The following is a 21,798-nucleotide window of genomic DNA, read 5'->3' on the forward strand; positions in this document are numbered from 1 at the left end:
CTCCACTGTGGAATCGTATATTTTATGTACAAGTTTATACACCTCAATCATGTCACCCCTACACCTCCTATAGACAAGAGTTGGCAGTTTTTCTTCATAATGACATCACATTCAGACCTGGGATTAATTTGGTTACTCTGCTCTTCTCTGCTTCAACTTTTTCAATCTATTTTACTTTATAGGGATACGCCTGGTGTTGAACAGTTTGGACTGTTTCTGCTTTTCTCCCTCGTTTCAAGTGACAAAAGGTGAAAAAATGTTTATTTCAAAATCTCTTTAAACATCTGAACTTCAGTCTGACGCCAGCTGTTTGTTAATGTCGTCAGGTCACAGGTCACACACCCACACACGGTCCTGATGCTGCAGGAACTCAGAGTTTCTCTCTGGGTCATACATTTTTTACAGAGAAACGTTTCGTGTTTGACCCTCGAGTTTTTAAAGTTTTAAAAGTTTAGTCAGTTCTTCTTCCTCTTTGACTCCTCTCATCTCATTCACCTCTAAAAGTCGTTGAGAATGAAAACCGGCTATTAGAGGAATCAGGAGTCGACCCACTCAGCTACCAGCTCACCTCCGCTTCAACTGTCAGAGCTCCACAGTTTTAATGCTGTGATGTTAAGGTTTTCTAAAAGGGGAACTGGGCGCGTTACGTTTGTGTGGCGGTGCCGCAGAGACGAGAGCTGGGACACCGGGTCGGAGGCTCTGATCTTACAAGGTTTAGTTGGTTTTCAGCCAAGAGACGCTAGGTGGAAGGCAGAGAGCCTCCATTCTCCCTGGAACTAGTTACAAGTCATTGATTTAACCAGCACTAGGACTCTGGAGCTGGAGACAAGGGACACATGGAGCGTACTGTAAATTAGGGATGGGAACGACACGGGATTTGGAAAATCGATTGTCGAGGCCCATGTGTCGACTTTTCGTCGAATTGTCGGCCTTTTTTTTTTTTTAACAGCAGCAGCAGATATGCGGGGGGGGGGGGGGGTGGTTACACGTGCTTTTGTTGTGGTTTATTAACGCTGCTGTCGGCACGAGCGGACGAGGCAGCACGCATTCGGTTTCTTTTCCATGCATGTCCGCGGTCCTCTATGAAGAATGCAACCATTGCATCCACCTGTTTTGCCCTTTTTACAGAGCCGGACTCGTCATCAACAGCGCACCATCACCTAGACTGCAGGGAGCCCGGACAGCTGATCTCTTGACTTTGTCGCCTGTCAGCATCAGCATGCGCGCACGCTCATGGGATTTCTTGGTTTCCCTCATCAAACTCATCAAATACACAATCCAACAACTCCAAAACGCTCTGGTGGACAAGTTGTGACCTGCACATTCACCACGCTATGAGATAATAACACAACGTTACCAGACAGAGTTGTTTTAGAGGGAAATTCATGCAAAACCACTGATGCGCGTTGTCTTCAGGGACTGTTTTTCATCAAGCAGACTCTGTATTTACCTCTAAAACAACTCTGTCTCGCAACGTTAGGGATTATGACAGTGGGCTAATTTGCCAAAATGTTCAACAATCCCTTTAATTCTCGGCCCGAACTTGGCCAAAAAAAAAGGAAGCCTGTGGTCCGACCAGACCTGAGTTAGCCTACAGTATCTATGTTTTCAATCCGGACCCCGGCTCTGACCAAACTCTGACAACACATCTATTTAGTAGAAGTTAAATCGATGCTGATTAAACTTGTAAATGAAGCTGCTCCGTCTCTGTCCTTCTCCTCTGACTCTTCTAAACAGTAACAACAGAACCATTTGAGAGGATTTTCCATCTTTGCTGAGCATAAGATTTGTCCCATACAGTATAGACGTCTGTCTCTAACATAAACCAGACCGGTTCAGCAGTTGAAGCAGATAAAAGCTCGTAGCTTCTATTGGAGAATTTACAGTATTTAAGGTAAAAAATCCTGCATAGTTCCTCTTTAAAAAGCTGAAGGACGGCTCGCTGCTCCTCTAACCTCGGCCTGTTGGCGCCTCAGTCTGATGAGGTCAGAGGTCGGAGGCCTGTGGCGCTTTAATCTGAGCTGATTGAAATGATTTACTGATGCAGGGCTGAGCAGTAACGTCTCATCCTGAGGACTCTGCTCTCCTCTCCTCTCCTCTCCTCTCCTCTGCTCTCCTCTCCGCTGCTCTCCTCTCCTCTGCTCTCCTCTCCTCTCCACCGCTCTGCTCTCCTCTCCTCTCCTCTCCTCTCCTCTCCTCTGCTCTCCTCTCCGCTGCTCTCCTCTCCTCTGCTCTCCTCTCCTCTCCACCGCTCTGCTCTCCTCTCCTCTGCTCTGCTCTCCTCTGCTGTGATGTGATGCGTGTGTTATTCTGCTGAACTGCTGCCATCGCTCGTCTCCGTGCACCTGAGCTCCGGCTCCTCGTGCTTTGCCCCCACACAGCTGCCGTCCTCTTCGCGCCACCACCTGACGGGAACGCGAGAATCTGTTTCCTCCAGATGGACACACACACACAACACAACACAACACACACCCGGCCTCCTGTCAATCAGCCGACACCCACAGTTAGTAACAGGAGCCTCCTCCTCCAGGAAGCAAACATGTTGTCTTTATGTCTTACAGACGTGGAGTTCGCTCTGTCGCAGCAGCAGCAGCAGCTTCCTGAGCTCAGATCAACACGGAGCTATCTTTGATATTAATCCTCTCATCATCTAAAGCCCCGTTCGTTCAGAGTGGATTAATTTCTCTAGGGGAGGTGGGGCTGATTTTAACATCACCTGCTCCAGTCCGTGGTTTTAATCCTGTCCAAAGCTCACAGGTGTGTAATCCACCTCCACCTCCACCTCCACCCTCGGCGTCCTCTCTGTAATTATTGCAGCTGCACCTCCCCACTGTTGTTCACTGTTTCCTTCTCTAATTTGAAGCTGTCAGAATATAAAGATAAATGTCCACGTGTATTCAGAAACTGAGCCTTGAAGGGATATAGGGAAAATTGAAATTTCACTCATTCTCTACTCACCCTCATGTGGACTAAGGGCTGGGAGAAGTTTCAGAGTCCTCCGTGCACTCTAACAAATGATGTGCTGGCTCAACGTAAAAAAATTGAGGTAACAATTTCCATGGATATTTTTAAGTTATTTCAACTTAACTACTATTAAGTACATGCCACAAGACTTCTCTAGTTAGGCCAACTTAATTACTTAAGTACAAGCAACATGATTTCCCTTGTCCTCTACAAGCTTATTTAAGTCAAACCAACTTAATTTTAATTGTGTTAAAATTACCCCTTTTAGTTATTCTAACTTATTTATTTTCATTTCATTCTACTCAGAAATGTCCATGGAAATTGTTACCTCAATTTATTTTAGTAGTAAGAACGTATTTATCTAAGTCAGAATATATCACACATTGAACTTTCAGTTTGATCTAACTGTTTATTCAAAGACAAGTCCGCATCTCACTCTACAGCAACAGGACTGAGTGTATATGATATTTAAAAAAAAAAAAAGTAGCATTCATAAAATAAACTTACAATATAAAATATCCCTTTAAAACAGTCTTTTGAACACAGCATACAATAAATTAGGTAACTTACAATAAAATAGCCTTTTAAAACAGTCTTTTGAACACATTTTGACAGTCATACTCTTGAGTCTGATTTTCCCATGAATGTTGACTCCAGGGCAGGCTGACAGTGGTGATCTGTCTTAATTCTTGGTTTATCTGAATAAAAAGAAAAGGCACAAATAAGTACAACATGCTAATTTATACAATTTGCACACAAACTACTGCAAAGAAATGGCAGTGCACACTCATGCTATTCTAACAACTAGCTTATAACTAGTCCTGTGGCATCTCAACAATATTTGTTTGTCAACACAGTTGACAACTGCTGACAGAGAAACAGCATCTAGTGGTGAAAAACGATTTATTGTAGCCTACTAACTGTACTGATAGCTGTTGTGAATAAAACGAGTCAAGATTGTACTCACCAAGCTGTAAAGTTTGCAAATGGGTGTCTCCAACTCTGTGCTCTGGTCACTGGTGTCTTTCCAATCCTGTGCTTCCAACAGGCATGCCGCATGGTTCGCACTAAACATGTAGCAGTTAGCCTGTACTCAACTTCTAACAAAATACAGACACAGATTTTTAAGTTGTGCTAACTGAATACACCTCTATGTTAAGTTAAGGCAGAAATATCTGTTCAAAATTCATGTATTATTGAGTTACGACAATTTTATTTATTTTCATTTAGACCAACTTATCAAATTAAGTTATCAACTCATTATAATGTATATGCATAACAAACTTAATTTTTTAAGCAGAAAAAGCTCTTGATTTTGAGCTATACAAACTAACCCCATGAATCACTTTTTAGAGTGTGGCTTCTCTGAGTTACAGGGGGTCTCGGCGTAGCAGTGCATGTCCAAATGGATACCAACTGTCTTTGTAACAAAAAGACACACCAAAAAACATCCAAATACCTCCATGCTGCTCGTATGTAGTGTCCGTCTTGTATTGAAGCCCCGAAATGAGAAATTGTCCCAAAAAAAATGAAATAAGTCTATATTTCAAGCTTGTTTTGTAGCGGTTCCCGGTTCATCAAATTTGGACGAACCGGGAAGAGGAGCTTCGAGAAGCTTCCGCTACAAAACAAGCTTGAAATATAGACTTATTTAATTTTTTGCGGGACAATTTCGCATTTCGGGGCTTCAATACAAGACGGACATTACATACGAGCAGCATGGAGGTATTTGGATGTTTTTTGGTGTGTCTTTTTGTTACAAAGACAGTTGGTATCCATTTGCAACCGTTATACACTGCAAAAACTCAAAATCTTACCAAGAATATTTGTCTTATTTCTAGTCAAAACAAATCTCATTCTACTTAAAATAAGACTCATCACATAAAAAGTAGCTTGTTTTTTAGACACTTTTTACTTCTTTCAAGCAGATTTTCACTTGAAATAAGTAGAAAAATCTGATAGTGGAGCAAGTTTTTCTTTCTTATTACAAGCACAAAAACTGCTTTCACTGGCAGATTTTTCTACTTATTTCAAGTGAAAATTAGTTTGAAACAAGTGAAAATTATCTAAAAACAAGTAAATTTTTAGGTGATGAGTCTTATTTAAAGTGGAAAGAGATTCGTTTTGACTAGAAATTAGACATTTTGACAAGAAATAAGACAAATATTCTTGGAAAGATTTTGAGTTTTTGCAGTGTATGGACATACACTGCTACGCCGAGACCCCCTGTAACTCAGAGAAGCCATGGAGGACTCTCTGGAGCTGGAGCTAAGGGACACATGGAGCTGAGTTAAGGTGAAAATGTATGCGTCGTTCCTCTTTCAAACCAGCCGTCAGGACTTCCTGTGACTTTGTGACACAACAAAGCTGTCAGCCAAGTCCCCGCCCCCTCACCAGCTGGACCCAACATCCAACCAACAACTTTGGTTTCTCTGAGTGTTTTATCCTGAAATCTGCTATATTTTTTTATTTTGGATCACTTGGAAAGCAGATAGCCAATCAGAAGAGAGGCTCAGAGCCTCCTTTCTTCTGATTGGCTGACACCGACCTGAGGTATTCTTCTCTAGTTTTTCATACTTTATCCTTCTTCTTCTTCTCCATCTATGCTCAACATTTCTGACTCTGATTATTTGAAGCAGGTCTAATTCATGAAAGTATTTGAGTAGGAAGCCTCGTTTTGATCCTCCCTGTTAAAGGAACAGTTAACCAAAAAATGAGATTCAGTCATAATTGACTGGCTGATGAATACTCTGGAGTAGTTCTTTATTCCTCGAAGTGCATCTGGAGACCCGGGAGGCCGGTTCGTAGTCCAATGAAATCCTTACATGAGATTAATAGGACCCGACACACAAAAACGTCCATAAAACTACACAAAAACCATTTAATATTCCTCCACACTGCTCGTCCACTGCAATCCAAGTGTCCTGAAGGAATATAGTCCAGAGTTTACTGGAAACTACCTCATTTAGGACATTTTTACAGCCTAAACAGTCCTGGATTGCGCTCTGACGTGAACATAAGAGCACACACCAGGCAAATTCAATCCAGGACTAAATGAGGTTGTTTCCAGTAAACTCTGGACTATCTCCCTTCAGGACACTTGGATTGCAGTGGACGAGCAGTGTGGAGGAATATTACATGGTTTTTGTGTAGTTTTATGGACGTTTTCATTGGACTCCGAACTTCCTTTAACTACAACTATTAAAATGCCTCTACTTTATATCTTTATATACCCGTTTCAGCTTCTCTCTTGACCTCTCTGTTTGCTGTGTCTTGTTTAGAGATTCCTCTGCCTCCTGTAGCAGCTGATGGTTTATTAGCCGTCGTGGCCGTGGAGCCGAGGCTCAGTGAACTGGAAGCTCAGCTCTGCTTCCTACCAGCGCTGCGGCGGCTGGGGCGACTGGGCTGGGCTGGATGGCCGCCCCCGTAACAACAGGTGTAGCCCCGAGGCCGCGGCGGGTTCACGCCACCGTTGTTCCGACAAAGAGCTTGAAATAAACCTGATTAACACCGTTGATTTGATTCCGTCAGAGCAGAAGAAAGAGATGCACGGTTTGCTGAACACACGACACGGAGGGGAAGATCTTCACTTCACGGAGGTTTATTCTGGTCATGTGAAACCATGATATCCTCAGGAAGTGTGAGCCACACTGAGCGACATCAATATGTGTTTGACTTTGCTCCGTGTCTCTGCCTCCCCTGCAGCTCTCCCACACTCCACTGGGGAGGCTTCTGTCTCTCGCTTTTGTCTCCGTCGATCAATTAAACTCGACTGAAGGTCTGATTCACCAGCTCAACAACAACAGTCAGTTTAATGGAGTTTCCCCCCCACACACACACACACACTGTGTTGTTCATTTAAAAAGTTGCTTTACTTTCTGGGTGTGAGCCCTCAGTGTTTTATGTATGCGTGGCAGCCGGTGCCATACTGTAGTGTTGACTCAGCTCCGCTATAGAAGCAGATGGAGGCAGAACACGACAGATGGATGAATCTTAAACGCCGCTACTTGCAGGATGGAGGGATGCTTCCACTGTTTACAACAGGGGAGACATAAAGACTCTTGCCGTGGCCAGACATCCTGCCGTCGCCCCGGCAACCAAAACACCTTCTTGTAAACTGGACAAAATCTGTTTTAGTTGCCATGGTTACAGCTGGAGTCAGAGAAAAGGGAGAGACGGGGCTTTGGCGAGAGAGAGAGAGAACTATAAAGTTCAAGACTGCAGAGACTCGAGCTTCAGCGTTTCCATCAGGGAGAGAGTTCAGATTCATTTCATTCAACTTTGGGAGGTGACCCATTATATTTGGCCCATGCTTGAATTTTTAATTGTTTAAATTATTAGCTTAGTTTAGTTTTAATTATTTTCCCGCTACCTACTTTAAAAAGTGCCAGTAATTCATGGACTTAACAGTTTGTTCTCTGCAGACGCTGTCACCCAGGGGTCTTAATGTTGAACTCAATGTGTGTTTATGTTTTTTGTTGATATGTATATTACTGCTACATTGTTTTTTTTCCCTCATCCCTGTGTTCCTCTCAGGGTCCTAAAGTTTTTAAAATTTTAATTTAAAACTTAAAGATTTTTTTTTTAAATATCTATTTAAAATATTCCTATTAATAATGCCCTTTTTGTATTATCATATTCTCCTTGTATACATACTGTAACTGTTTTGTACCCACTATTATGCTGAAGGGCTCTATTGTCCATTGATACAGTATGTATTTGCTCGTGCTGAATTATCTATTGTGTTGTGTTATGATGTCACTGCAGGTGTGAGTTCTGATTGTTAAACAAAACGTTGTTCTTCTTTCATCAAACTATAATGCAAGTTAAGACAGTGAGCATGAGCCTCCATTGATTCATGCACTTAACAGAGAAACACAATAAACAATAGTGCAGTGGTACTCAAATAGAGATCTTAAAGGGCCAAAAAGATTTTTCTTCAATGACTCAAAGGTCCATTTAGTGATAATACTGTTATATTCAAAACAAATTGTCCTTTTCGTTCGAAACATAAATACGAACTAAAATAAAATGTAATTTCCATTTTGACATAAATGAAAGTAAATAGTTGGATAAAACAAAACATGACCCCTGTCATGAATCCAAAACAAATATATCAGGAGAGGGTGAAGGTGAATCAAGCATCTCAGGAATTCCAAAACTATTGAGAACCATTGCAATAGTGTTATTCCTTTTCAAAATGACTTTGTATGAGTGTTTATTTTGCACAATTATGCTAGAGGTATATTTAAAGGGACAACGAGGACTTTTGGAAAAGCGAAGCGTTTTCACACTACATTTATGAGCCTCCGCGCACCGTGAAATTATTTGACCGGCGCAAGACAGACTCATGTTTTCATTCATCAAGAATTAAAGTCAGAGGTTCGAAGACGATCACATACCGTCGTAGTTCCGACCATAAACGGCGATTCGGCGGCGTTATTCTCATGACTCGCCGCAAAACCCAAAGTAAAGAAACGCTGGTCGGCTCGCCCAGCATTTCCACCACCACTAATAATAACAAAATAACGATAGAGACAAAACGATATATTTATCGAAAACGGGCCCATTAACAAGTGTGGGTAACGTAGATTCATCCACATTAATATGAGACTTTTTTTATTGTCGCGGAATTTTTCGTTCTGCCGCTGGAGAAACTTCTCGTTGTCCCTTTAATTTAATGCACTGCAACATGAATGTTTAGTTTTGGCCCTTCACTGAGAAGAATTTGGGCACTGCTGGTTTAGAGGGTACAGGGTCCAAATGTCTGTTAATGTGAACAGTTCATCAAGTGGAAGATGAAACGATCTCCAAAAGACATAAAGTTAAACATGAAACACTCTTTTATCAGTGTGTTATTTTAGTTTTCTACAGAACTGTTCACATGAACGGACATTTTAAACAAGGGGGGACAAACTTTTGCATGACACTGCATCTGTACTTAGTCTTAGTTTTAAATGAAACTCTGTGTGAAATGTGACAAGACACAAGTGGAGAGTTTCATGTAGATGAAGAAGATGAATCTGACTGAATTATAATCACATCATTATCATAAATTCTTTTGGCCTCAATGAGTGTGTGGTTAAAGCCTGACATTATGACACCTACACATTTCTCTGCTTCACAGAACAGTTGGCTCATTTGTAAGAAGAAAAAAGAAGTGTCTGTGAATTAAGAAAAAGTGTGTGTTTGAAAACTGTCACTGAAAAATAAAAAGGCAAACACACACTCACACTGAGTCAGACAAACAAACAGTGTGAAAGAGTTTGTCTGCACAGGAATAGACAGAGACGGGGTGAGACAGGTAGAGAGACAGACAGACAGGCCGTCCAGGTGTGTGTGGGAGGAGTGAGAGTCTCTTCAGGCCTCTACTTCAGACTGAGAGCTTCCTCTGTGTGTGTGTGGTGTGCGTGTGTGTGTGTGTGTGTGTGTGTGTGTGTGTGTGTCTTACCTCTGCGATGTACTTTTGTATTTCTGCCTGTAAACACAAAACAAAAACAGAGTCACTCAGGTGAAACAATCACACGCTGCCTTCACAGACCTCATCATAAATTCATTAAGCCATAAACTGACCATGTGACCAGGTGTGTGTGTGTGTGTGTGTGTGTGTGTGTGTGTGTGTGTGTGTGTGTGTGTGTGTGTGTCTTGAACACATCTGCAGCGCGGCCACGTCTCTCCCTCAGCGCTGCGGTCTCTCATCATCCAGCAGCTGCAGCGACACACACTCAGCTCAGTCAGGTACTTTTCACCATTTGCTGCAATTTGCATCAAAATTCACTTCTTCTCAGTGATGTAACTACACACACACATCTGTAACAGCTTCAATGTGACACACAGACACACACACTTCCTGTGATACCATTATTCCTCCTAACATCCACTGTGAATACATCTGCAGGCATAAAAACAGAGCTGCTGTCAAATCCAGGATCTGTTTCAACGACAGTTTTCTGCTGTTACATCTAAATATTCATCACAGGCAGGAACAGTTTACTGCTCATTCATGCCAATTTACCCAAACTTAAAGGGGAATTGCTGCTTGTTTTTTACAATCTGGACCTTATTTCTAGCATAAAATACGATCATTTACTCACCCAGATAACTTTGGTGTCATTATAAGTCGTTGTGATGAAATTAGCTCCAGCCGAGAGGCGCGTATATCCGTATAATGGAGTCTACAGGGCAGCAGAATGCAGCCTCTAAATAACACATTATCTGCAGAGAAACTCCTTCATTTCACCAATATTTAGTTCTGATAGGCTAGTGCTAGTCCCCTCTGAGTCCGGGGTTAGCTGTTATCAACATCCGGGGTCTGTAGGTTGACCTACTGACCTCTGACCTGGATGATGTCATCTCGGCATTCGGGTCCATTTTTATCTCAACTAGCCGGAGCTTTAGTGAGTCCAGGTTGAGGAGAGGAAGCCTGTGGAAGCTGAACTTCATCCAGCTGCTCATTTTGTTCTGACAAGTCGGAAACACGCAGAAACGAACCGTAGCATTTAGCATTAGCTAGTAGGTCAACCTACAGACCCCGGATGTTGATAACAGCTAACCCCGGACTCAGAGGGGAATAGCACTAGCATATCAGAACTAAATATTGGTGAAATGAAGGAGTTTCTCTGCAGATAATGTGTTATTTAGAGGCTGCATTCTGCTGCCCTGTAGACTCCATTATACGGATATACGCGGCTCTCTGCTGGAGCTCATTTCATCAGAACGACTTGTAATGACACCAAAGTTATCTGGGTGAGGAAATGATCGTATTTTATGCTAGAAATAAGGTCCAGAATGTTAAAAAAAGGGCAATTACCCTTTACGCAAATATTATCTATGAGACAACGGCGTGACTCACTGATACCATGGCTTCACCTCTGAAAAGCATCATGGGGAATACAGACATATGTCATCATGGTTTATAAAGACAACGACGATGAATCCACTCAGGATAATTATTCCTGCTTCATGCTCGTAAACATCCGTGTGTGGGAAACTTAAGAGCCTGTAACAGCTCAAAGAGACGTAGGTATAACATCATTTCATTTGACTGATACTTGATGGGAGGATATAAAAAAAAAAAGTAAAACAAATGGATTTTAATCTGCTCCATGTTTGTGATGATCTGTTTCAAGTCTCTAGTGAGACACATGAGTGGATTCATGAGGAAGAACAAATAAGGCATAAAAAATGTGAAATTATCAGGAGAGGAGATGACGCTTAACTCTCATTTCCATATTTTGTCACCGACTTTAAATGTGTGAACTGAGTCTGTAGCAAAGTGGAAGATCACGACTTCATTACTTTTCCTCATTTTGGGTTTTAAAGAGGTCAAAAGAGAAGGAAAATTATATTTTTTGTAATTTCTATGAGCACACTTCATAGAGAACAAGAGTTGAGTGTGTGTGTGACCAAACAAAGCCACAGTCAACATAACAATGGGGCTGATGAGGCTGACGAGGCCGCGGCTCAGCGGCCGACCCCTTTAGATGAAGTGGACGACGTCGTTGTGAACCAGATTTATAAAACTCTGCGAGTTGATGTTGAGCAGCGTTCTGGTCTGAAATTAGCCAATCACAGCTGCGGGATCCGATCTGACCTCGGCGGCGGCTAATCACAGCTGTGACACGTCTCGGCTTTGAAATCTGACAGCAGGAACCGCTTATTTCATGGTCGATTGGTAATTGTACACTGGCCTGCGTGGGCGGACCGGCGCTGAATTACAAAGCAGGGGACGCAGCAGAGAGCAGGTCGCCACTGAGGTTTTATCATCCAAAAAAAAAAAAGAAACAGGAAGAAAGAAAGAAAGAAAGAAAGAAAGAAAGAAAGAAAGAAAGAAAGAAAGAAAGAAAGAAAGAAAGAAAGAAAGACAAAAGCGTGCTGCAGAGCATCGCTGACAGGTGAGGACAGAGATAGTTTGTGAAGAATGAGTCACCACTCTGTCATGACGCCTTCACACTGAGAATTAGCATTTTCTTCTCCTTCTTCTTCCTTCGTCCTTGAGCTGTTGCGTTTTGTACTTCCACCTCCCGTGCATTATTACCATTATGAGCATGTAAAGTGTGTTTTTTTATTCTTAGATGCATTTCTTCTCTGCGTGAGTCTGTTAGCGATGCGCCACCGCAGGGTGCTTTTCGCGCTTTTTTAGCACTTAACTCCATCTACACACACCGCCTACGTCAGGACGCAGCACCGGGCCTGCAGGAACAGCAGCGCATCTATTAAAATGAAACGGTCTGATAATAAACCACCTGCAGCACACACACACACACACACACACACACACACACACACACACACACACACACATACACGTATATATAGTAAAAGGTATATAGACGGGGACAAATTAAAAGAAAAACCTGAATAAAACGAGCAGAGACACAGCGAGTGAAGATTCCTCCATCCTCAGGGCAGGAGAGGTCGCTGATGGCTTGAAGAAGAAGAAAAAGAAGAAGAGAAAGAAGAAAAAGAAAAAGAAGAAGCTCCTCTGGGATTCAGCACCAGGAGACAGTTTCACAAAGACAGACTTTGAGTCGTAGATAAAACAAACAGTCTGAGTTCTTCTCCTGCACAGAACAGTTTATTATCTCTCAAAGATCTGATAGTTATAAGAGTTCTGAGAAAAGTAAAGTTAAACTTATTTCAAAAATAAAATAAATCTCCATTTACCTTAGCAGAACAACTGTGTGTTACTGTGTGTTGGGCCTGGTTTAAATTGGATCAGTCTGATGTCAGTCAAACTGTCCCTCTGACTGGTTTTAAGGCGAGAAAATATTAAAACACCAACTGGATACCTCCTTAGGTGTATGACCAGTGTCACCATGGTTACAGTCAAAGACGGCTGCACTGACTAGTCGAATCCAACAACAACAAATTGCTCATAATTTGTGGTTTGCTAATATTTTAAAAGGTATATTCAGAAAAGAAAATTGAATTTGAGCCCACTATGGGTCTTAACATCAGTGTAATAACTCATCTATCAGACGATGTAGCCCAAACTTTGTGCAAAATTCTATTTTCGAGTAAATCCGGGATGAAAGTGTGGTAGTTTTTTTTTCGCATTGGACAATGCAGGCACACAAATTATGCCTGACTTTGCTCACGATCATCGGTCAATCAAACGTCTGAGAAAAACGAGGAGACCACCGACACAAACTCTCCTCCGTCCCTCCTCCACTCTCCTCCTCCAGATCCCTGCGCTCCATCACTTAGCCTCGCTAGCTAAGTTAGCAAGCTATAATGTAGCAAGCCTACTAGCTAACAGTTAGCTACGTTAGCTAAACACACTCGTACACACACACACACACACACCGAGCTCGGTCCCACCCCAAACATTGAATATCCCGTCTGCTCGATAACGACCAATCAAATTAGTTTTCCTTACTTGGGTAAACTCGTGCGGCAACTTGTGGAAGGAGGCAAAACAAACAGGACAAACGGCCATTTCTGAACACCTTTAAAGTAAAATTCATGGGTGGATTCATTTACCCAGAATTCATTGCACCAGAGTCTGGGTTATTGGAGCAAAAACTGACTAACGATCTATCTGAAGTCAGACAACCGAACCCTTTATGAGACGTTTTGGTTCCTGGTCTCAGCCCAGTTGAACCATGGGAGATTTTGGAGCAAACTGCGTTCTCCATCATCATCATCATCATCAACAACAACACAAAGCACCAACACTGTTTGTTTCCAGCGTGTTTATGGTTCTGTGTTCATCCTCAGCCGACTGGACCTCAAACAAACAGGTAACTTTAAGTAAACGACTTTTAAAACTGTTGTTATTGCAGCAACTCAGCTTTTTCCAGTCATTTCTCTTCCTATTTTCTGCCTCATGGAACAATCTGATGAACTCTGTGGAGCAAATTTTATGTTTTCCTCCTCATAGTTTCTCATGTAAAGAAACAGAGAGGTTAATTAAAAGAAATGCTATTAGACACAAAATGAGTGAGATGAAACAGTCGCCCTCTCCTCTTTCTTTCTTTTTTTCTTTCTTTCTTTCTTTCTCTTAAGCGGAGAGTTTGCTGCATCGAAATGCTCTCCTGTTACCATGGAAACTAGGGAAGATGACAAAAAGAAAAGGAAAAAAAACACACAAACATGTAGACTTAGTATTTGCACACACATCTGTCTATTGTTTGTTTGCGGATATGAAGATTCAGTTTATCTCCATCAGGAGGAATCAATCGGATCGATCAGGAGATAAATGAGAACACACACACACACACACACACTCACAACATGAACACAACATGAAGCACTTGACTTTTATTGCTTCCTCTCTGTTTTGTTGCTGTTTTTGCTGTTTTAGTTTAGATAAAACTTGATAATGTGTTAATTAATCACAGAAACTGAAAAATCCCAGAAGCGATAGAGACTGTTAAAATTAAACCATGAAAACAACTTAATCAAACAGTAAATCTTCTCTGAAACTAAAAAATACACAATAAAACTAAAACAAAGTTCCTGTTTTTACTCCTTGAGGCAGACACTTCTGTTTTTTTTCACCTCACAAATCAAGCTTCTGTGTCGAATTGTGCCTTTTTATTTTTACACCTTCAGTGTTCCTCTCTCATTGAATCACTGCTGCTGACTGATCACACGTCCACACACACGCCAATATTTATTACAGGATTTGGCACAAAAAAAAAAGTAAAAACGCTCCTCTTGGCTTCAACTTCTCCAACCAACACACAAAAACTTTTTCCTCCTCCTGTGATCTTTGGCTCCGTCTCCGACGACGACTCACTGATACAAGATGCTGCAGGTCTGCTGGTCACAGCCTGAGCTGCCAAGGCCCGGAAACCTGATACCACACACACACACACACACACACACACACGTTTCACTACACTGCTGCTGAAGGAGGGTCGCTCATTTACAACTTCAACAAAGTTCTTCAACCAGTCAAACTGATTTACTGCAGGAAAGTCAACAGACAACAAGGCAGCACCGGGTCCAAGGGGGTCGATCGGACTGCGCACAGACCATAAGGTGGTGATCCAGTCATCTGCACTAAAAACCTATTCATTACTTGTTTTAAAGGGATAGTTCAACATTTTGGAAAATTGGCCCATTGCCATAATCCCTATAGTTTTAGGAGTAGGTTTGTTACCTTTAATTGTCGTTGCAAGCTATTTTTAGAACGCCAACGACGGGAACGCCCATCAGCGGTTTTGCATGAATTTACCTCTAAAACAACTCTGTCTGGTAACGTTGTGTTATTATCTCATAGCGTGGTGAATGTGCAGGTCACAACTTGTCCACCAGAGCATTGTGGAGTTGTTGGATTGCGTATTTTATGAGTTTGATGAGGGAAACCAAGAAATCCAATTTGGATTGGAGGGGCCAATTTGCCAAAATGTTGAACTATCCCTTTAATTGTAATGATTATGGCTTACATTTAAAGAAGACTTACAATTCAGTATCTCAAAAATCCATCCAGCCATCTATATGCACTCAATACTTGGTTGGGGCGATTTGATTTGAACTACTGGAATAGACTTCTCCATGATATTCTAATTTATTGAGATGCAGCTGTATAATGTTACTTTCATAGAAAAGTACATGATGAAAATGATTTGTTATTTTAAGATTTGACGTTCATAACAAACTAAACCATTTGAAAATCGGTCAAAAACTGAGCAAGTTCTAGTTATTTTAGTAGAACGTGAACCAGAGGCCATGTAATGCTCTGAGGGAGCGAGTCGACTGAGCCAAGATGGCGGCCATGTGGCGACGCCGTGTCATTGGGCAGCAGGGTTGAGTGAGTCATCTAGTCTTCTTACAGTATATATATGTTTTCAGGCTTTTATGCCTTTACTTTGATAGGACAGCTGGAGACAGACAGGAACCCAGGTCTGATGCCTGTTTAAAAGATCAAGTGAGCAGCACGACTCGGTGCAACAAACTCGTAGTAACTCTTGAAAATACTGAAAATCAAATCTGGTTTAATGAGCTCGATCATGTGCCAGACTCAGATCTGTTCCACTGGTGCTCTGTGCAGACCGGTTGAGTCCATGATGAACCAGTCCTGACCGGGTTTTGTGCACAGAGCCACAGCCATCGTTTCATCACCGTCACATTGAAGCAGAACACAAACAAACACAAGATGTTGTTGATGCAAAGTTGGAAATGATAAAAGGGCTGCAGATATAAATGCTGCTCTTACCCAGAGTGCATTGCAATTTGCCCCTCATTCACACGCCGCCAGAGAGACGAGCTATTTTCTACAACATCATCAGCATCAAGAGTCCTGCTCTGATTTAGTATTGTGCTGCTGTCGGACAGGGTTTTTTTTTTTTTTTTCCCTCCATGCAGCAGAATCAGAGACGTCGTCTTTTTTTATTCCACACATTCTTCCTCCTTGTCAAGACGCCTACATTTCCCACGACGTGTCAAATCAAAGAACTGAAGGGACGTCTTCACTTTGCAGATTCTAAGGCGAGTTAAAGGGATATTTCAACATTTTGGCAAATTCACCTATTGCCATAATCCCTATAGTTTCAGGAGCAGGTTTGTTACCTTTAATTGTCGATGGAAGCTGGCAAACACCAGCTCTGCATTTCCCTCTAAAACAACTCTGTCTGGTAACATTCTGTTATTATCTCATAGCGTGGTGAATGTGCAGGTCACAACTTGTCCACCAGAGCGTTGTGGAGTTGTTGGATTGTGTATTTGATGAGTTTTGAAGGAAATCCTGGAAATCCCATGAGCCTCCGTGGCATTAGCTGAGCAGCTCGCATCTCTGCCCCGCCAATCTCAAAACAGCTTGCACCGACAATTAAAGGTAACGAACCTACTCCTAAAACTATAGGGATTATGGCAATTGGGCGAATTTGCCAAAATGTTGAACTATCCCTTTAAGAATCATCCATATTCACTCCTGAATGTTTAAACCAGGCGTTGTCTCTTCACCATGGTCAGATAAAGGTCTGATGACTCAAGTTTTCCTCTGGTTTCTTTGTCAGGCCTCACTTCCATATGATTCACAGAGAACTGAGCCTGTAACGATACACCAAAGTCACGATTTGATTCATAATCTCAATTTCTGACCCATGGTTCAATACACGGTTCGATTTGGAGGATTGGAGGGGCATCCTGACAGCTGAGATAGGACATGTCTGTTCTGATGATACAAGTCAGCAGTCCTGAAATGTGTGTTTCTCTTCTATAATACACATTCTACATCTCGGAGGCGACGTCTTTCCACAAACGGAGCTTCCTCTCTTCTGCAGCCTTTTCTGCATTTTGAATAAAAAGAGTTCAACACTGGGAGATCGACAAGAAAAAAAACATCTAACTTAATTCAGTAAACTATAAAAACGAAGTCGCTCCATGCGTTATTGAACACAACGCTCCTGTACTAACGTTGGCTGGTTTGCAATGTGTGCAGGAATTTCCCACATTATGAGTGCTAGCTTTGCGGAAATTGGTTAAATTTCGCACAATCCAGCAGAACTACAAGGGTCTGGCTCTCGCCAGACCCTTGTAGTTCCGCAAAGCTCCACCAGAGGCGCTACGCTCAGCTTCACACAAGGGTCTGGACTCGAGGCCAATGCAAACTTCTTCCCCGGAGCAAAAAATAATGAACCAATCAGGATCGCCGGGCGGGACTTTCTGAGGTGTGACGTAGCGCTGAAGCGACTGTTTGAGTCAAACAACAATGGCGGCTCGCAGTGAGGAGTCGTGCGTTGGCATTGATTCTGCTATTTCAACTGTTTTGTCGAATCTATCGAATATTAATTCTTTGAAAGATGAACAGAGAACGATGTGAGTGGCTGAAGTAGCACGTCATTCAAGATAACGGACAAGTGGTTTATCCAATCACATACAAGATTTTTTTACAAGGCCCCGCCTTCTGAAATGAATCGCCTATGGAGCAGTCCCAGACCCTTGTGTGGAGCTCAGCGTAGCTTTGCGGAACTACAAGGGTCTGGCGAGAGTCAGGCTAGCTCATAAGGGCTGTATCTGGATTGGAGGCACAAACTCTGGGAGTTGGAAGAGGCGTGTCACGGTTCTGCCATTTCAAACAGCACCACAGGTTTGTGGGTTATAGTGTCGTGATTTCGGTTTCGCTACGCGGATCGTGACAGGCTTACAGAGAACACGACTTTACAGTTTTCTCTGGTGAAGGCTTCTCTGGATTAAAAAGGCTCATGAGCAGATTTCAGATGAGGACAAAGGGTTAAGATGATGAGATCAAATCGTCTTGTCTCGATGCCAGGCGTCACTTTCTTCTCTAGTTTCAAGTCGCCTGTCTCTCGGCAGCACCACTTCTCCCAGAGTGAGCGAGCCAAGTGGAGAGTTTCTCCTCCTGCTAACTGTGATAAGTTGAACCTGAGTGACGGGACCTTGGTGATCTTGTCCTGTCCCCCGGAGCTCAGGAGTTATCTCACGAAGACATTTTTTTTATTTGTACGGCGACACATCCATCTGACAGCTAATCCCTGAGAGTCTGTCTGCAATATCCAACTTCTCTTTGCCTCTTCTCCACCTGCATCATAACAAGCCCAGAGGCTCGGAGTGGTCACAGGAAAACAGATTATCCTGAGAGAGAGAGCGGAAACCAGCTTCCCCCACGTCTTTGCTTTAAAAATGGTTAAAAAACATCATTCCTTGTCTGTACCTCGCAGACATTTGGGGGGGAAAAAAACAAAACTCCTCTGTCCACTCAAGGTCTGAGGACGTTTATTGAACAAATACAAGGGGGCAGGTATTAGCCTGGGTAACTGAATTATACTACTGCATTGTGCTGGGATTTCAGCCTGTGGGGTAAATAAATCCACCCACCACCACGACACCACACCAGCACCTCAGGAGCTCAATAATAACTAAGATGTTAGATCCATGCAGAGTTGCCAGGCACAGAGAATCAAATAATGAGACACAAGGACGAACCGGAAAGACTTTGTAAGAGCGACAGAAAAATGACCATTTTCTTTCTGGCCAATGAGGTCAAAGGGAAAGCAACCTGGAAACAACTCTTATGGACACTAATGTAAATGTAAATGTAAATGTACTTTATTTATACAGCCCTCGAAGTGCTTTACAGCAGGTAATGGGCCTAAATGAAAAGAATAATAAGTAAAAACAATTAAAAACAATTAAAAAAAACAGTGAAAGTAATGGAATACAGCAAAATCAAATAAGATAAAAGTGTCATCCCGCTACTGGGTATTAAAAGCCATCCTAAATAAATAGGTTTTAGCCTAGATTTGAAGATGTAAGGACGCTGACTGTAATTGTTTAGTTTGTATACACCGCTCTCATCTTTCATCATTATGTTGTGCTTGCATTGTATGTTTCGAGATGATCTTTCAAACGTGTTAAGCTTGATTGCTTTGTTTTTAATGGGAATGTTTTGATTATTTCAATTAGAAAAAAAAGAGAGAGACACAAACTGAAGTCATAGAGACTCCGCCCCCCCTGCAAAGACGCAAAATATCCTCCAAGGGGACTGACGACAAAGAGATGCAGAATATAATATAGCCATAAAGAGATTCTAAAATTAGCACAAATGGTTGTAAAACTGCTGCTAAGAGACACGGAGTGGCCGTGGTTTTAGTGTCGTCCTGCTGTAGCGGAGCCGTGGGGCCAATTACAGGTCTGAACCCGGGGAGGGGGGAGTGGGGGGGGTTAATCCATCCATCCATGGACACGGCTACAGCACAGAGGTGTAGAAGTGACAACATGAAGGTTTAGGTGTGGTCATGATGAAACAGTCCACGTTTCATTTTTTTACCCTTTGGCTTTTTTTTTTTGTATGAAAGTATGAAAGAAAAAAAGCTGTTAATTAATTAGTCTTAGTATCAATTAGGCGGCTGAGCTGACACCTCCTCTCATCTCACTCTCACTCTGAGGAAAAGTGAACCAACGAGTGAATTAAACGTCCGGCGGCTTTTCATTTAATCACATGACGAACTGTTTCCTGCTCGAGCGTCTGTAGTGACCATGCTCTCTCTCTCTCTCCATCTCCCTCTCTTTCTCTCTCTTACTCACTCCTGATCTGTCTATCTTTGCTGCATCGCAACGCTCTGCCGTCGCCATGGCAACTACGGAGCACAAAAAAGGCATGCCGTCTCTTTCTTTTCTATTACATTTGCTCAAAGCCTCAGAAAGAAAAAAGATTCAGACAGATGTGGCGATGCTGATGTGATGTGATGTGATGTCGTTCCCGCTGCGGCGTTCGCTTGTTAGCTCCTGAGAAAAGTATCTGATGAGATGACGACACGTCACACACACACATACACACACTCACAGACACACACACACTCTCATGTTGAGTGATGCCGCTGCCGCTGCTGCTGCTGCCGCTGCTGCTGCTGCTGCTGCTGCTGCTGCTGCTGCTGCACACCCCACTGTTTCAACTCTTTCCCTGTCATTCATCTTCCCTCCATCCTCCACCAGTCCGCGCCAACATCACCACGGCAACCAGGCTGCCACACTGATGCCGCTCCAGAGGCTGTCAGTCTGATCGATTGATTCTCCAATTATCAATGGTGCTATAACCTCCTCCTCATCATCATCACCATCATCATCATCATCATCACCATGACATCATCACCAGCTGAACCGAGTCCTCAGTGTTTACTCACATTCCTCTCAGTCGGATCAGGACCTGGCTGTTGCTGTTCTGCTCCAGAGCTTCTGCAAACTCCTGCTGCTGCACCTCCTCACTCTGCTGCTGCTGCACCTCCTCACTCTGCTGCTGCTGCTGTTGCTCCTTCTCCAGCTCCTTCTCCAGCTCCTGATCACTGTGCTGTTGCTGCTGCTGCTGCTCCGTAGCCCTCGACACCCCCTCAGTCTGACCACCGTGCTCCTCCTCCCCCTCCTCCTCCTCCTCCTCCTCCTCAGTCCACTGCACCCCCTCCACCTGCACGACCACCTCGCACTGCTTTTGTTTCATCTTCACCTCCTCTTGCTGCTGCATCTGCATCTCCTCCTCCTCCTCTTCTTCCTCCTCTGGCTTTCCCGCCTGTTGCATCTCCTGTTGCATCTCTTCCTGCTCCTCCTGCTCCTGCTCCTGCTCCTTCTCCTGCTGCTGCAACTCCTCCGCCTCCTCGTTCATCTCAGCGTGTGTGAGGAGGAGGAGAGGGAGTTGTTGTTGTTGTGGAGTTGTTGTTGTTGAGTTTGGTTTCTGAGCGTCCGGACGTCTCTTCTCAGACCGACGCATCGACGCCGACCGCAGCCCGGTGGGTTCGATAAAACTTCATCCAACTTCCTGTGATGTCACCTGTCCAATCCAAAACAACAAAAGGTTTTCGCTGTGGTGATCCGGTTTGTTTCTATGGCGAGGAAGTGGTTAAAGGGTTAAAGGTGAGAAGACGAAGAAAAAGAAGAGTTCTTTTCTTTCTTTAAAAAAGTTGCGGAGCAGAGAGAGAGCGAGAGTCGGGCAGAAGGAGGAGGAGGAGGAGGAGGCGGCGATGAGCTGCTGATGAGCTCTGCACTCCGGCACTGCGGCGGAAAAATGATCCAGCTGAATGTCCCAGAGCATCGCCGTAGCAACGCACAGAGGAAGTCGACCAGCAATAAAGACAGGATGGAGTGAGAGGGAGAGAGAGAGGGAGAGGGAGGGAGACGGAGAGGGAGAGAGGGAGGGCAGTGATGGAGGAGGACAAAGGAGAAGCAGAGAACATCGCGCTGCGTTTCCGTGGTAACTCAGTAACGGTTGCTAAGAGTGATGGAATCCTGCAGCTGACAGACCTCCCTCCTCCTCCTCCTCCTCCTCTCCTCCTCCTCCTCCTCCCTCCTAAATTCAAACACACATAACTTTACGCTCCGTTCAGACGCAGCAAACGCACCTCAGTCTGTCCTCCGCTCGCTCTGCGCTGCAGC

General features: G+C 43.3%; 1 protein-coding gene across 5 annotated transcripts in view; it reads right to left on the reverse strand.

The window, feature by feature from the left end:
• Positions 1 to 21,798, reverse strand: part of pde1a (phosphodiesterase 1A, calmodulin-dependent) — a 45,846-nt gene that overhangs the window by 16,442 nt on the left and 7,606 nt on the right. For 3 of the 5 annotated variants that reach the window (XM_085765286.1, XM_085765284.1, XM_085765285.1), the window contains exon 3: positions 9,416 to 9,442. In XM_085765286.1, the coding sequence (XP_085621412.1) occupies positions 9,416 to 9,442 (27 nt within the window). Of the gene's footprint in view, positions 1 to 9,415; positions 9,443 to 20,558; positions 21,196 to 21,798 lie in introns of those variants that run through there. The other 2 variants (XM_085765282.1, XM_085765283.1) reach the window with 1 other exon arrangement.

This window comes from Trachurus japonicus, chromosome 21 (genome assembly GCF_045865225.1).
Source record: "Trachurus japonicus isolate A0001 chromosome 21, Traja_1.0".
Classification (NCBI taxonomy): Eukaryota; Metazoa; Chordata; class Actinopteri; order Carangiformes; family Carangidae; genus Trachurus; species Trachurus japonicus.